This window comes from Diadema setosum, chromosome 9 (genome assembly GCF_964275005.1).
Source record: "Diadema setosum chromosome 9, eeDiaSeto1, whole genome shotgun sequence".
NCBI lineage: Eukaryota > Metazoa > Echinodermata > Echinoidea > Diadematoida > Diadematidae > Diadema > Diadema setosum.
The window spans coordinates 25,766,718-25,784,036 of NC_092693.1; the positions used below are offsets into that span (position 1 = coordinate 25,766,718).

Here is a 17,319-nt window from a genome sequence, read left to right on the forward strand (position 1 = left end):
ACGTAACAAAGAGCGTAGAAGCGCACGCACGAGTGATGAGCTGATCTAGCTGAGTTGAACAGCTGCTAGTAGATCGAGCTAGAGTGTGGTACGTACGAATACCCGATAGCTCCCCACCGCGGCCGCGCGCTGGGCGGCCTCGCTCGGCTCGCTCGCGTGCCAACTGCACGTGTTACAATCTGTACGTACTACGCAAAGTTCAGTGGTCCGAGCCGCATAATTATACATGGTCATGGTAGCACAACACTGATTGACGGAAACGGGAAGCTTGGAAGTGGAACTGAAGCTGTTTCCATTTTCAATCCATGTACAGCATAAGTTTTATGAACCCAGCCTGTCAGGGCATCCCTGCATAGGTTCCTGACCAGATTTTGGGGACTTACGATGATATATGTCGCATGGGGGCGCTGCCTGCACAAAAACGAGCATATGAACCCCCACTTTTTATTGTTTTTCTGGAATTAGTAAGCCTTCTTCTATATTTTGGTCAAGATTCGTGAAAATTACATGGGTTTTGAATGTACAGCATAAGTTTTATGAACGTTGTCCTTTAGCTCACCCCTAACAGAAAACGTCGATGAGAAGGATTTGAGAGATTTCGGTATTTTCTGTCGCGTGAGGGCGCTGCTTGCTCAGGAATGAGAGTGTAAACCCTAACTTCAAAACCTTTTCCTCGTTTTGGGTACCTTTTTCTGCAATTCTTGCAAATTTGGAGAAAATATTGTGGATTTTGAAAGAATTATGGGGATTTAAGTTTGTCATTGCAGATTTTGTTGCCAATCATGGTCTTGATCCTGTAACGCTATCATTTTGGTGCAGGGCGGCAGATTAGTCATATTTCAAAGTCCCGTAGAAGAAAAACAAGCATATGAACCTATGGTCTTATTTACATATTTGGGCTTCGGATGGGTCAAAGTTACGGTATGGAAAGTTTGAAGAAAATGACATGGACTTCACTTTAACTGAGGAACGTCTTTAAGAGAATGTGCTTGGTACCATAGCGAACAGAACTTCTAGTATTGTAATGGGATGCTCCTGGCGACGTCATTAAGGGTATGGGTATATGTTACAGGTGGGACAATATTCATTTTTGGTTTTTCTTGTTTTATTTTCAGTTTCAAATGATACGAGTATACATGGGTTAACACAAACGTCAAAATGATAGTATATTCTTGTAACATAGTATCATATAATCAGTTGGAATGCATCTTGTTTCATTAAGGACTTGATGGAAATGAAAATTGAGGGGCTGCTAAAAAGGAAATTTGTAGGCCTATAGTGCAGTTCCCTCACTTACGTTAGGTTACTAGTACTACAATACATTAGGCCAAAAAAAAAAAATGGTTTGTTTGCCCTTCGCGACCGACCGATAATCACGGAAATTTCGGGTCGCGTTTTTTTTTTTTTTTTTTTTTTCTCTTTCAAGTTAATTTTTTTCCACAAATTTCATCTTCTACAAATTTGTGAATGGTTTTAAACCCAAAATTATCCATTTTAAGCTAGAGAAAGAATGAAAAAAAGTCTAAAAATGTTTGTTTGTTTTTTTCATCTCATTGACCCGTCGTAATTGTGTTCGGGCCGCGCGGGTCCACAGGCTACGTTTTTTCATATTTATATAGCATGCATTGCATGCTACAATGTAGATACCTTTTTGACTCACATGCGTGCACGCGCACGAAATCAAATCAATGCATTGAATTGTATTTAAACCGTAGAAAAAGAATTAGGTGATCCGAGTATCCTCTCGGATCACCTTCTGTATCTGTACGGATTCTTTGTTGGTTCTTCTTCTTCTTCTTCTTCTTCTTTATTTCTGGACAAAATTTGTGTAGAGGTTAGCTCAGAAAGTCCTCTTCCTATCAATTTCAAAATTATACCATATATGTATCATGTCCCAAAGACGACAGATCTAATGTATAATAGTGATCAGTCGACCGTGACGTCACTGTGACGTCATTATATGAAAACACATTCTCAATCATATCTCACTAATGGAATAGAGTTTTTCAATGAAATTTACGTCACATATATTTCAAGTTATGCGCATTCTACTCATATTCTCAAAATTCATATTTTCTCTTAAAACGTGCGCGTACGCGCGCGTTGAAATATTTGTATCCTCAAATCGAGCTCAAAATTTTTTTGCACACGTTTCAGACCATTTGGAGCATTTTTTGAAAAATTGAAAAAATCGGACGGACGCGTACGCGCGCGCACATATACGCACGCACAGCTCATATGCAATGAAAATTTCCCGTTTTTTCACTTTGATCGGATGTCTGAAATGTCAAGGAATATTTCTACCAAGTTTCAAGTCAATCCCACTCAAAATGACGTCATACGGGCCCGTCAAAGTTGAAATTCCGCGCGCGCGTCAATGGCGATATACAGTACAACAATGCCAAAAAACCGCCAATTTTAAATCCGATTTTACTCGTCAGGATGGACGGTGACCCCCCATTTTCTTTACATATTCTGAAAGCTGATGAGTTGTACATGTCATTTCATGGGTTGGCAATGCTGGAAAAATGATGAAAAGATATCAAATTTCTTAATAAATCAAAACAAGTAAATTTTCAAAATGACGTCATCAAATTTCAAGTTTACTCGAGCGTATCTCACTTATCCTTAGTCAATTTTCACCCAGATTTCAGTATGCTGTAGCTTATTCAATACTCTATCAGTTATGTAATAACACAATTTTGATTGAATGACAGCATGACCTCATAAAAATGAATTGAAAGTAACCTTGTCGAATTTGACCAGTTTACGTGTTATCTCTATGGGAGTGCAGTTTTTCTGGAAATGAAAATTGACATGACTATCTTTTTCGAGCACTAGCTCACTTATGCTTCGGTGAATTTCTCCCAGATTTTAATATGTTGTAGCTGAGACCTTGGGCTATCGTTAATGTGCATTTTGTTTTTTCATACGATGTCGGGATCACGTCAATAAACGTGGTTGAAATTAAAGCTTATATTCGTTGTATTGAAATATTTCTTTCTTTCTGCAACTTTCTTTGCAATAACTCAAGAAAAACATACCCTATCAACACCATATTTTGTACATGCTTAGTTCATGTCACGTTCATTATTTCATAAAATAACAACTACTTGATCAGATGCCATCTTGGTTATGTAAAGTAGGGTCAAAGGTCATAAATGTTTCATCCTGTATCTTGGTGAATACATCTCCTATCTTTCCCATATTTTGCACACGTAAAGACCATGTGACAAGGATCATATCACAAAATAACCACTTTTTGCTCAGATGACATCTTGTCTTTGCAAAGTGGGGTCAAAGGTCATATGTACTTCTTTCTTTATCGTCATTATGACGTGTTATCTCTATGGGAGGGATTTTTTCTAGATGTGAAAATTGACATGATTGTCTTTATCGAGCACTAGCTCACTCACCCTTCGATGAATTTCTCCCAGATTTTAACATGTTGTAGCTGAGACTTTGCGCTATCGTAATGTGTCCTCCGTTTTTTCATACGACGCCAAAAGCACGTCGAAAAACTCGGCTTAAGTAATCAAAGCTTAGCTTCATTAGGTGATCCGAGTATCCTCTCGGATCACCTTCTGTATCTGTACGGATTCTTTGTTAGGTGATCCGAGCATCCTCTCGGATCACCTTCTGTTTCTGTACGGATTCTTTCTTCTTTTTATTTCTCCCCAAAAGTTGTGCATCGATTAGCTCCGAAAGTCTCCTTCCTATCAATTTCAAACTTATACCATACATGTATCGTCTCCCAAAGACGGCAATCGAACTAAAATCAAAGTGATCAGTCGACCGTGACGTCACTATGACGTCATTATATGAAAACACATTCTCAATAATATCTCATTATTGGAATGGAATTTTTCAATGAAATTTACGTCACATATATTTCAAGTCAAGCGCATTCTACTCATATTCTCAAAATTCATCTATACCTTAAAACGCGCGCGTACGCGCGCGTCGAAATATTTGTATGCTCAAATCGAGCTCAAATTTTTTTTGCACACGTTTCAGACCATTTGGAGCATTTTTTGAAAAATTGAAAAAATTGGACGGACGCGTACGCGCGCGCACATATTCGCACGCACAGCTCATATGCAATGGAAATTTCCCGTTTTTTTACATTTATCGGATGCCTAAAATGTCAAGAAATATTTCTACCAAGTTTCAAGTCAATCCGACTCAATATGACGTCATACGGGCCCGTCAAAGTTGAAATTACGCGCGCGCGTCAATGGCGATATACAGTGCAACAATGCCAAAAAACTGCCAATTTTAAATCCGATTTTACTCGTCAGGATGGACGGTGACCCCCCATTTTCTTTACATATTCTGAAAGCTGATGAGTTGTAGATGTTATTTCATGGGTTGGCGATGCTGGCAAAATGATTAAAAGATATCAAATTTCTTAATAAAGTAAAAAAAGTAAATTTTCAAAATGACGTCATCAAATTTCAAGTTCATTCGAGTGTATCTCACTTATCCTTGGCCAATTTACACCTAGATTTCAGTATGTTGTAGCTTATTAAATTATCTTTCATTAAAATAATAACAACATTTTGATTGGATGACGGCATCACCTCGTAAAAATGGATTGAAAGTAATATTGTCAAATTTGACCAGTTTACGTGTTATCTCTATGGGAGAGCAGTTTTTCTGGCAGTGAAAATTGACATGACTCTCTTTTTCGAGCACTAGCTCACTTATGCTTCGGTGAATTTCTCCCAGATTTTAGTATGTTGTAGCTGAGACTTTGGGCTATCGTAAGTGTGCCCTCCATTTTTTCATACGATGTCGGCATCAAGTCGAAAAACTTCGTTGAAAATGGCACGAGGCTTCGATGCAGCGTCATTTTGCTTAAAGGGAAGGTAAACCCAAAGAGCAATGTGGATTGAGTGAAAGCAGCAACATTAGTAGAACACATCAGTGAAAGTTTGAGAAAAATCGGACAATCGATGCAAAAGTTATGAATTTTTAAAGTTTTGGTGTTGGAACCGCTGGATGAGGAGACTACTAGAGGATATGACGTATGAGTGGACAACAATACAAAGAAAATATAAAGGATATTCAACAGAAATTCACTTTTCTAGAATTATGAAAGAGCAGTGGACCAACCGCTTTCAGAAAGCAGGGGGAATAATTGCTACCCTTAACATATGTCAATATCAAGTTGATGGAATTTGTAATTTTCATGAAGAATGGATTTTTGTAGTATTTTCTTTATATTTTCTTGATATTGTAGTCCACTCATACGTCATAACCTCTAGTAGTCTCCTCATCCAGTGGTTCCAACACCAAAATTTTAAAAATGCATAACTTTTGCATCGATTTTCCGATTTTCTTCAAACTTTCACTGATGTGTTCTACTAATGTTGCTGCTTTCACTCAATCCACATTGTTCTTGGGGTTTATCTTCCCTTTAATACACAGGGCCTATGGAGAATGAAATAGGTCATTGCGTAGCGCATCCGACTCGTAATCCTAAGGTCCCTGGTTCGAGGCTCACTCCTGCCAATATTTTTTTTTCAATTTTTTTAAACACTTTTTTCTTCTTTTTCTTTAGTTAATCTTAATCTCCCTTTCCTTACTTTATCTTTGTCTGATTTTTTTATGCTTCTCCTTCAAATTTCTATAAAATAACATAATTTTTTCTTTATTTTTCTTTCTTTCTACTACTTTCTGTGCAATAGATGAACAACAACAATGGCTATCAATCCCATATTTTGCACATGTCTAGTACATGTCACGTACATTATTTCATAAAATAACAACTACTTGATCGGACACCATCTTGGGTATGTAAATTAGGGTCAAAGGTCATAAATGTTTCATCCTGTATCTTGGTGAATACATCTCCTATCTTTCCCATATTTTGCACACTTAAAGACCATGTTACAAGAATCATTTCATAAAATAATCACTTTTTGCTTAGACGCCATCTTAGGTGTGCAAAGTGAGGTCAAAGGTCAAATATACTTAATTCTGTATTTCCGTTAGTGTATACGGAATTCGGTACCAAAGATGGCAGGTCTCACTCTCTTTTCTAAATGAGAATCCAAACATCACACGGCCAATGTCCCGTCAACACAGATGGAACCTGTATGGTCATGAATATTTGGATCAGGACTCAAATCATTGATTTTCGAAGAGATCGGATCACCTAATTTGTCAGTCTTGACAAATTCCGAGTCTAGTTCACTGTGCTTTTGTTGACTATAAGAAAGCCTTTGACCTTGTAGATAGGTCTAGGTCAACTTAATTGATATCATCATGGATCAATGGGAAAATCATTAATGTTGTTTATATTAATGTATAAGAATGCAAAATCCTGTGTAAAACTCGGTAATAACTTGTCTGAGTTTTTTGTTTGTAACATCGGAGTACGCCAAGGAGAAAATTTATCTCCCCTTTTGTTTGCACTTTATCTTAATGATTTTGAATATTTTGTTAGTAGACATTATAAAGGGCTAGATATGTGCTCCTCTGCAATAAGGGAGCATTTAAGTGATGAGGATGTTGAGGTCTTTTTGCGTCTGTTTGTATTATTTTACGCTGATGACACTGTAATATTTGCTGAGTCTGCTGAGGAGCTCCAGTGTGCTTTATCAGCCTGTTCACCAATACTGTGATTTATGGAAACTCACTGTAAACACGAGTAAAACCAAAGTTTTTTTTTTTTTTTTTTTTTTTTTTTTTTTTTCCAGAGGTCGTGTTCGTAGGTTTCCTCAGTTTATGTTTGGGGAAAGTTCTCTTGACGTTGTATATGATTACACTTACCTTGGGGTTATTTTCTATTATAATGGCTCTTTCAATAAAGCAATGAAAAAACAGATTAATCAAGCACGTATAAGAGCTATGTTCCATTTGAAAAGCAAAGCCAGGAAACTATCCTTGCCAGTCGATGTGCAATGTGAGCTGTTTGATGTCCTTGTTGCTCCAATTTTACTGTATGGAAGTGAGGTTTGGGGTCATGAAAATTTAGAATGTATTGGAATGTTTTATAAGAAATTTCTTAAGAGTCTTTTAGGTTTGAAGCGTGGAACAGCTAACTGTATGGCGTTTGGTGAGCTCGGGAGGGTAGGCCTGACTTACAACATTGAGAAGCGCATGGTGAACTTTTGGCTTAGATTAAATGGAAATGTAAATGGGAGATCGAAACTGTCTTGTATTATTTATAACCTTTTATGTCAATTGCACGATAAAGAAATCTTTAGGTCAAAGTGGATAGTAAAAGTGAAAGATATTCTCGACAAATGCGGTATGTCTAATATTGGTCTGATCGAGCCATTTCACTCAATCTAAAATGGGTTGAATCAGCCGTCAGTCTTCGTTTAAATGATATTGGTCAGCAGAATTGGTGTGCGGAAGTAAATAGAAACCGCCTTTGCACTAACTATAGGATATTTAAAGAAAGCTACATTTTTGAGGAATTGTTTGATTAAACTTGATTATTTGGAATGGTTAGCGTTATGTAGATTTAGATGTGGAAATCATAGATTACCTGTTAGTGATCTTGAGAGGGACGTTATCTCCCTAATCAGAAGTTAAATCCTGCACCTTGTGTAAAATGAATGATCCAGGTGACGAGTTTCATTTTTTGTTTAAATGTCCGTTCTTTGAAACAGATATCGGAAAGTTTTAATTAAGACCTATTATGCTCGCCGATCGAATGTCTTGAAAATGATTTTTAATTCTAAGAACATAAGAGTTTTAAAGAAATTGTCACGTTTCTGTCAGATCATAATGGCCAGATTTTGATGTCTCGTCATTACTTTCCTTTTACATTGTATATATTGTAAGATACTACTGCCACTGTTTGCCATTAAGTACCGATTGTTTCACTTATTCGATCGTTTTTATGTTAACTGTCGTTGTTTGCCTTATGAAGTTCATGATATGTACATATGCTTTTTGTATTACATCTTTATTTATGGCTTTGTTTTGCCATAAAACATTTACCTGTTTGTTATTCTTCCATGCCCCCTGGCGGGGCCGTTCAAGAATAAAATTCATTGTCATTGTCATAAATTGTCATATTGACAATGACAATGACGATGTATTGACGGTGTATTGACGGTGTATACACCGCAGTCGACTGTACGCTGTGGTTGCGTTTCAAGAGATCAACTCAGGGTGTTCCTTCTGGCGTTCCATAGGTAGGGGATTTGCAAGTGAACACAAGATGACAAAACCAACGTCACGTAGGCCTACACCAATTTGCACTGTGTGATCTGTGTAGAAAGTTGGAAAGTGCTGTGTGGTGTTGCATATAGCGCAGAGGAAACACGTCGTAGGCCTACACGTTTTGTTTTTGAAAGCCTGCTGTGCATTCCGACGCGACGGACTACACACGCTGGGCATGATTTGGATCCAGGACAACTCGCCCTCGAGACAAGTCACCCCGGAGACAGCTCGCCCTCGATTTTCGAGGGCGAGTTGTCTTGGGTCCGAGGGCGAGTTGTCTCAAGTGGCGAAGGAATATACCCCAAATGATCGATTTAATTTCAGACAAAATAAAAGCTGCTTCAAAATAATTTTGCATTTATCTGCCTAAGTTAAATATCAGAATGTACACAGTTTCTATTTTCTCCGATTAAAATCATTGTTAAGATGAAAATTATGGCATTCTGAATCGCATTTTCCCAGCACTGAGATCGCAAGAATTGCCGAATCGTGCATGTCCGATCTGAGCTCGCCTCCTGATTCCCATCGGCAAACTGCAGTAAATTTTTTGACTTTGAATGCACCTCTGAGACTTCATTTATGAATCAGGTTTGTCTTATTGATTAATGATGCTAGATAGTAGGTTAAATTCGATTAATATTTCACTGTCTTTGTTTATTCAGCAGAAGAAGAAGCAGAGTCGATCTCGCCCTCGCCCCTTTTTCTCCGGCTAGCGCGGAGTGCATTGTGTGGGCTGCATTATGGCCCCGATCTGAGCTCGCCCCTTGATTCTCATCGGCAAACTGCAGTAAATTTTTCGACTTTGAATGCACCTCTTAGACTTTATTTATGATTCAGGTTTGTATTATTGATTAATGATGCTATATAGTAGGTTGAATTCGATTAATATTTTACTTTCTTTTTTTATTCAGCAGTAGAGTCAATCTCGCCCTCGCCCCTTTTTCTCCGGCTAGCGCGTCGTGCATTGTGGGCTGCACTGTGTTCCCGTTATGCCAGAGCTGAGCGTCGCTCGGCCGAAACTCCGGGGTAAACTTCTCTGGCCTCCCGTTGGCTTTCCATTACCGGCCGGGTTTAACTAATGGGTTAATGGATTTAATGCGTCGCTATTTTTTTGATGATGAACTTGACTTATGAAATATTTCTCCCCTGTGAGTGGCCGTGGGTGAACATAGCCCTAATCTAACCTGTGCAATTTAGTACAACTTCACAAGTCTTTTGATGGCCATGGCATAAGTTAGACCTAGATCAAGGTACCAGGGTAAAATCACGGTAAAGTCTGAGTGACTTAAAATTTTACTAAAAATACTAACGGTACCGGTAGTCCAAACAGTTAGATCTAGATTTCTAGATTCTAGTAAAATTACTGCTTCCTGGGCGTCATGCGTCATCATGAGTATATGACATAGGAAATTCAGGTAGGCCTGTCGGCCTGTCGGCCTACCACAACTTTATACGGCCACGGTCATAGTCTGGACTAAAACTGTTAGTCTGGATCTGGATATGGATGTGGATGTGAGTACAGTGGAGGACCGACCTTTCGGTATAAAGCACCAGCTGAGAGAGGGCGCATGGTTTTTAGTCGTAATGGAGATGGCTTTTCTCGAGTTTTGCTTTAATTTAAAGACTTCTGGTGATGTACTACTGACAACTTCAGTGGGAAACTGATCGATGAGTTGTTTTCACACACACACACACACACACAAATTTTAGTTGCTCTGTTTTACAATGTCTTACTCAATACACTTTGTATGATTTGTAACGTATTTCTCTACAGTTAATTGTCTACATTACAATCTTTGAATTTCTTGGCTGTGATGTTTCGCTTTGGTCTTTTTTTTGAGAGACAATTTTTCAGCCATGAATTGTACGTACGTAGCCATGAATTGTAGAAATCTATTGTGTGAAAATTGTAGCAAATTTGAGCAATGAGAACTTATTTTTTCATATTTTTACAAATTGCTGAGAAAAAAAAAAGACCGATCCACGCCTGTGTTATACTGCATGAAGGTCATTTAAGTGTTCAGTGTTCATATTTCAATGCTTGTTCAATTTCTAAAGATATAAGCAAAAACATAATATTTTGGCTTATGTCATTGTTTGAGTGTCACAGCTTGGATATCAACTCTAGTTATCATAAATCTCACATTCATTCTTCTGTGTTTACAAATATGAGAATGGATCCAAACACTGTGCGCACATTCAAGGTCAAACTGTACAGATAATTTTTTGATGAAAAATATCATATCTTCCAAAGTACCAGCTCTAATTTCATAAAACTTTGTAATAATGGCCACTATATGTCTGTTACCTGTTCCTGAAAGTTTCACCTCTTCACTCTTTGGCATAAGTGAAATATGATAAAATATGTAAAAGTGGTTTTATTTGAATTCAAAATAATGCCTACAAAATTGATCATCCATTTCGAGAAGTGAAAATATGACATTTATTCATATTTTGTGATATGTCATGGCTATGTGCTGGTAATGAATGAAAGGGATATTTATCAGGAATATCTAACAGCAATATCAGATGAAAAAACATTCTTTCTTTTTAATGAATTTTTCCAATATAGATATATTAGTCATTTCAATGTAATTCGACACCCCTAATTAAACGCTAATTTATGCACAGTTTAATGCAAAATTTTGACTCTTTCTTTACATGAAATGAAAATTTGAACAGTCAGCAACAACATAAAGCCCAAAAAAAAAGCATTTTCACCAAGTTTTTTCATTTTCCCCCTGTGACACAATTGCATACCCTGATTGTGCTAGGCCCTTGTGCTATTGACCGGTAGGCATATAATAAATGTCAGGACAAATGTAATTCAGCGATATGATATCCATTTGTAAACTGCCCTCTGCCTGCATGGTCCGTGGAATACTGTAAGTTATGTAATTGAGTTGGGGGACAAATTTTATGAAGTTATTTGTGTTTAGACCTCCATATATAATTTCCTAAATAGCCTACCAGCATTTTTAATATAGGCAGTGTATACTGACAAGCGTGTGTTTTATTCTTGCAGCCAAACACCGATATTGATATGTTGGGCTTCGTAAGTGGTTAAATAAGGCTGTATAAGTAAGGGAATTAGGCTCAGATCACACACACACACACACCCAACGTTTGTTTTTACTCACAGTTTACACTCTTTATTGAACATACTTTCCTATTTCACTGTTGGCCAATGACTGCATACATGCACATCATACTGACCTATTTGCCATTATGTTTCATGAATCGCTCCCCCGGTTGGCTCTAGTGCTTTTCAGTTCTAAGCAACGAATACAGTGCCCACTTAGAGGACAAATCCGGGCCAGGATTGTTATGATTTAACAGTAAAGAGGAAAAATTTTACCTACAGAATGGTGCAAAAATTATGAAAATTGGATGAGAAATAAGGGAGATATGACATTTTGAAATTTCATGTGTTTTTTTTTTTTCAGAAAATAAAATTTCTCGACCTGTTCTTATGGATATTTAAATGAGTGAGGTGATGATGTCATCCCCTCACAATTTGTTATATATTATTATACATGAAATTTGATTTTTTTTTTTTTTGGCTGATACAGGTAAACCCATATCCCTGTATGAAAATATGTCAGAATAGCAGGTAAGCTTTACCGGTACTGTCTTTAAATATCTGAAAGATGAGATTTTTTGTTGTTGTCATTTCTGTAAATGAATTGTGAAAATTGTGAGGGAATGACATCATTAACTCCCTCATTTGAATATTCATAAGAACTGGTCAATAAATGTTTTCCAGAAATATGTGTAATTCCAAAATGTTATATCTCTTTCATTAGGTAGGTATCCATAGGTAAGTCAGCCTGCAGTATTTTCTTCACAACACGAGTATTTCAGCCGACGTTCTACAGTCGTACAGTCAACGATATATTTTAATTACCAATCAAACTTTAGGGTGCATGGCAACATGTGGCTTACCCACCCATAGGTCTACATCATAAACCAAATGTTACTTTATATTATATTGTAGTGTTATAAACATACTGTTATAGTGAATAGTATTAGTTTGCATAGCCTAGTAGGCTACTAACAGTTACAGTTTGAGTTAGGGCCTATTTAGCCTCTACTTTCTATTTAAAAAAAAAAAAAAAAAAAATCAATCGAAATTAGGGTTATGCTCACCACTCAGTGGGAGACATGTAATTAGGAGTCGAGTTCATCTCAAAACGATAACAAATTCAACTTCAAATCGTGAAGACAGCGACACATGAAACCCCGCCAGCAGTGGAAAGCCAGCGGGCAGCGGGAGGCCAGAGAGGCGAGAGGTTTACCCCGGAGTCGCCCCCGCGCGACGCTCAGCTCTGCCTCTGGGTATAATGCAGCGGGCATGCAGCAACCGAACCCACAATGCACGCCGCGCTAGCCGGAGAAAAAGGGGCGAGGGCGAGATCGACTCTACTTCTTCTTCTGCTGAAAAAACAAAGAAAGTGAAATATTAATCGAATTCAACCTACTATATAGCATCATTAATCAATGATACAAACCTGAATCATAAATGAAGTCTAAGAGGTGCATTCAAAGTCGAAAAATTTACTGCAGTTTGCCGATGAGAATCAAGGGGCGAGCTCAGATCGGGCCATAATGCAGCCCCCCCACTCCGCGCTAGCCGGAGAAAAATGGGCGAGGGCGAGATCGACTCTGCTTCTTCTTCTGCTGAATAAACAAAGAAAGTGAAATATTAATCGAATTTAACCTACTATCTAGCATCATTAATCAATAATACAAACCTGAGGTGCATTCAAAGTCAAAAAATTTAACTGCAGTTTGCCGATGGGAATCAGGAGGCCGGGCATGGACGATTCGGCAATTCTTGCGATCTCAGGGCTGGGAAAATGCGATTACAGAATGCCATAATTTTCATCTTAAAAATGATTTTAATCAGAGAAAATAGAAACTGTGTGCATTCTGATATTTAACTTAGGCAGACAAATGCAAAATTATTTTAAAGCAGCTTTTATTTTGTCTGAAATTAAATCAATCATTTGGGGTATATTCCTTCGCCACTTGAGACAACTCGCCCTCGGACCCAAGACAACTCGCCCTCGAAAATCGAGGGCGAGCTGTCTTCGGGGTGACTTGTCTCGAGGGCGAGTTGTCTGGCGCCCCATGATTTCATCCCCCGTCCTACGTACTTAAATGTGATCTGGTCTCAAGCGGAAACATGTTCGACAGAAGTGATGACAGTACTGAGGGTAAATTTCACCGAAATATGGCGTAGCATCTAGATTCTAGAGTTCTTCGTGTTCTTAGGCCTTCCTGTTTAGGTCCTCCCCTACAATTAGAACTAACTCCAGATAAAAAAGTAGCTGTAACCACCAACGGTAACGTTAGGCTAAAGTTTTAACGTTAACAATAACAAGTAGATCTAGATCTATGCCGTTCTAAACGTTAGTTATTTACTCTAGTCCCTCCGGCCGATCCAACACTCACCAACAGTGTATTTTACACCTGACCTATTTACCTAACAAATAGGCATTATTAGGCCCTACTAGCAAGAAACAGTTAACAGTAAATTTATGGCTAACGTATGGTTGAGGGGTCTAGATATCGCGCACGAAAATTTGAAATGCTCTTATAATAGAAGTTATTCCATAATCGTACCTGAATTTCTCAATGAATATCACGAAAATGCAGAAAAATCACCTCCCAGAATCTCCTGATGATACGATGACGGAGTAGTGCGCTGTCGCCGTTTGTATGTCGGACTTTTTTTTATGCGTTCACCTTCTCGGGGTATGTAAAGATCGCGCAGCTGCCCTATGTAGTTTCATGCGTGAAAGTGTCTGCCCCTCTCTGCGGCTCTAGCGTGCTTCGGCTTTCGTAGAATATTATCAACGATCGATCGAACAAATTACGAATTCTATCGGCTACGATCATACGAACGAGACAAGCGAGACGACACGTCTAGGCTACAACATCCTTAAAAAAGGTTTTAAGCTAAGGTAGGTAAATTATAACGTAAAAAATTGGAAATTTAGTGAAAAATTTGTTCCAAAAAATTGGAAATTTAGTGAAAAATTTGTTTGAAATCAAAATTTCTTACCTGCTTTCTTCTCATGTTTAGCGGTTGTCAGGTATTTCTATTCCATGGGCGTATCGGCAAATTTTGCGCTTAGTCCTACGCGTAATGTTGCTTGCTATACGCAGTTACGCTATGCGCGATCATTAAGTCCCTGCGCGAGACCTAGTACCCTTACTATACATTGTAGTGTTACACTATTGATCCTGGCAAGACAAGAGTTCCATATGTCATTTAAGTCTAAATTTACTCAGTTAGGCCTACCCCTCATCTGCTCATAAAACTGAAAAAAAGTGATAGGCCTAACGTTACGTATTAACCATTAACGCTAGAAGTCTATATTTAGGCTAAGTAAACAATAAAATGATTAAATTTTGGTGGCTTTAGGGTTAACGTTAGGCTAGGGTTATTAGGTCTAGAGCTAGAGCTGTAGTATACTTGGGTGACCCGCACCTCGTCATAGTTAATGTTTGCGCATATTTGAATCACATTTTTCCACTGAAATTCTGTGAAATCCAACTCACATACAGGAAAAATGCTGAAAATTCCAATGGGGACACAAGCTCACTGATCGATATCGAAAATTTGCAGCTATCGTCGTCAAACGCGAACGATGCGAAAAAGTTGCGCGCTAAGGAAGGGGCCCGCAACTCGTCACCCGCGCTCCCATAGACAAAGCACGTAAAAGACGTGTGCGGGTGACCGTGATGCTCCCATAGACATACACGTAAAAGATGCGTGCGGGGACAGTGGTGATACTTATAACACGTAGGGTCCTATTCCGATTAAAATGTCAGATTTTCGCGAAAAACTGTTCGGTTTTCACCAAAATTTGCTTGGTTGTGGTAGCCCTGCCAAGTTTCAGGCGTACTGAACACAGTCCCGGGCATAAATTTTTGTTTAGTGCGCTTAAAACAATTTTAAGCGGGGTGACGGTATTCGGGCCCTGACGAGGTGCGGGCACCTCACTATACATCGTAACCTGTAACAGTTACAGTTACAAAGTTTAAAGAAGAGTTCTAGGCCTACTGGTTAGACTTACTACACTAACAGTTGTTAGAATTCTAGTAAGTTTCTAGTAGATTTAGCATTACACAGACCTGTTAAGAAAGTGTCGGGCAATCATGTTACCAACGGCTAACCATGCTAATGTAAGACATTTCGACTGATGACCTTTTTACTAAGAACTCTAGTTTTACTAGACCGCCTAGCTGTCTATGTAGCTAGATCTATAGTCTATACCAAGGCAGAAAGATCGGTCTGTCCGGAGGAGTCATTTTTTTGTTTTTTTTTAATGCTATCTCCTCCGGAGACAGACGGAAACTTAGTAAAGGCCCTACTCCGCTTTAGGGTTGACCGAAAGATCGGTCTGTATCTGGTCGTCAGGGATATGTTTTGCGGAGACTGCGTCTGGCTTCACGGCCCGGATCACGTCAGAAAAATATAAGACTCCTCCAGACAGACGGATCATTCTGTCTAACGTTAGCTGTAAGCAAGTAAGGGTGCTCTTAAAGGTAGGGAATCCCATTTGCATGCCTTAAATGTAGAGATGTATAAGTACAGTGGTATGTTGAAGAGAGCATCATTTTAGAAACTCCCATAAAGTAGTGAAAGTGGAAGGTAACATTTAGTACACTTTTATTGACCGTTAGATTTTGAATTGAATTTTTTTCGGGGCTCACCGTAAATTCCAGTACATTACTAGGCTACCTTTGCAGACCCATGCACTGCATGTGTGTCCATCATGTATATTTTGTGAAGAAAGTTCATCAAAACTTACAAACATTTCTATATACATTCTTGCCACACACTCTATATGTTATTACATCAGCTCTTATACTTTTAGATTTGTGTTTATAAAAAATACAGAAGACTGCAACAAACACAGAACTACTGAGTAGTTGAGTTTTGTGCATTATTCAAATTGTAGATAACTGTTGACTTCCAAATTTCTCAGCAGTGGCCTAAACAAGTCCCCTGAGGTTCATATTATTATGTTTTGCTGCACTTTGGGAGGTCTGTAAAAGGTATCCCCTACCTTTAACTACTGTCTCTATCAGTCCAGGAAATCTGCTCGTGAGGCCTGCTCTCCCTCACGAGCACCCAGGCCTCACGAGCACCCCTCCGCCTCATGAGGCTCTCCGCAGACCTCATGAGGCCCCCAGGAGAGTGCTTCATGAGTCTCCATGTTCATTTTTTATTCATCTTACATCTGACATATAAATTGTCGCAACTTCGCACGGTGATTTTTTGTTACACACACATGTCCACTCTCCATGATGAAAAGAAGAAAAAATTCTGTCTGCGCTTTTTTAAAAAAATCGAGTTTTAATCAACTGATGCACAGCGACCCATCGAAACGCGGGCGCGAGCGGGTTCGCTCAATGCAAGGCTGCCGCACCTAGCGGCCTGATATGACTAAATATTTTCGGTGCTTTTTTCTGCGGCTCTCACCTCTCCACGCACGAATCAGTCCCATGAAGCTGAAGTCGGGCGTAATTTTACAAAGATTCGTAACGAGAAAAATAAAATTAGAACTAGAAATCTATCCTAATCTTGTGCATTATATTCCAAATTACTATTCCACACTGACAAAGTAGGTGGGTACTCCAATTTGTCAGCAAACTGATCAATTTGTAGGTATTACGGGTTCACTTTCTTCGTGAATTCCGATGTCCACTAGACTTTTGGTGCTTTGCCTGTACCTGGTAATCATCCCACGGCATCCAGCGCAGACAGCGCACAAGCCGCGAAATTTTCAGAGCGACCTTGCGCACGCATGGGAACATTTCATAGTTTGTATGCAAAAAAATGCAGCTTGGTGTGCACGCATGTGTAATGTACTCGTCTACTGGTATAATGGTAAGTGTTACAACACGGAAAGAGAAAGGGGAAAAATGTGCCCCTTTTTTTTTTTTTGGACAAAGACACATTTTAAAACAGAAATATCAGTCGGAGAATATTCACAGTAGAGTCCTGCTGGGATGATATTTCATGGGGTAAGAAATACAACGTCGATATGGTAATTATATATAGTAATTGTCTAAGGTGACGCAGGGGGTCCGCCATAGGTTTTGCACGCGTTT

The 17,319-nt window shown here is 38.8% G+C and overlaps 1 protein-coding gene across 1 annotated transcript in view; it reads left to right on the forward strand.

Moving 5' to 3' along the window:
• Positions 1 to 13,345: 13,345 nt before the first annotated feature.
• LOC140233518 (E3 ubiquitin-protein ligase MARCHF6-like) overlaps positions 13,346 to 17,319 on the forward strand; it is a 193,174-nt gene continuing 189,200 nt past the window's right edge. The window contains exon 1 of the mRNA XM_072313637.1: positions 13,346 to 13,406. Coding sequence (XP_072169738.1) covers positions 13,376 to 13,406 — 31 coding nt within the window. The 5' untranslated portion in view covers positions 13,346 to 13,375. The remainder of the gene's footprint in view (positions 13,407 to 17,319) is intronic.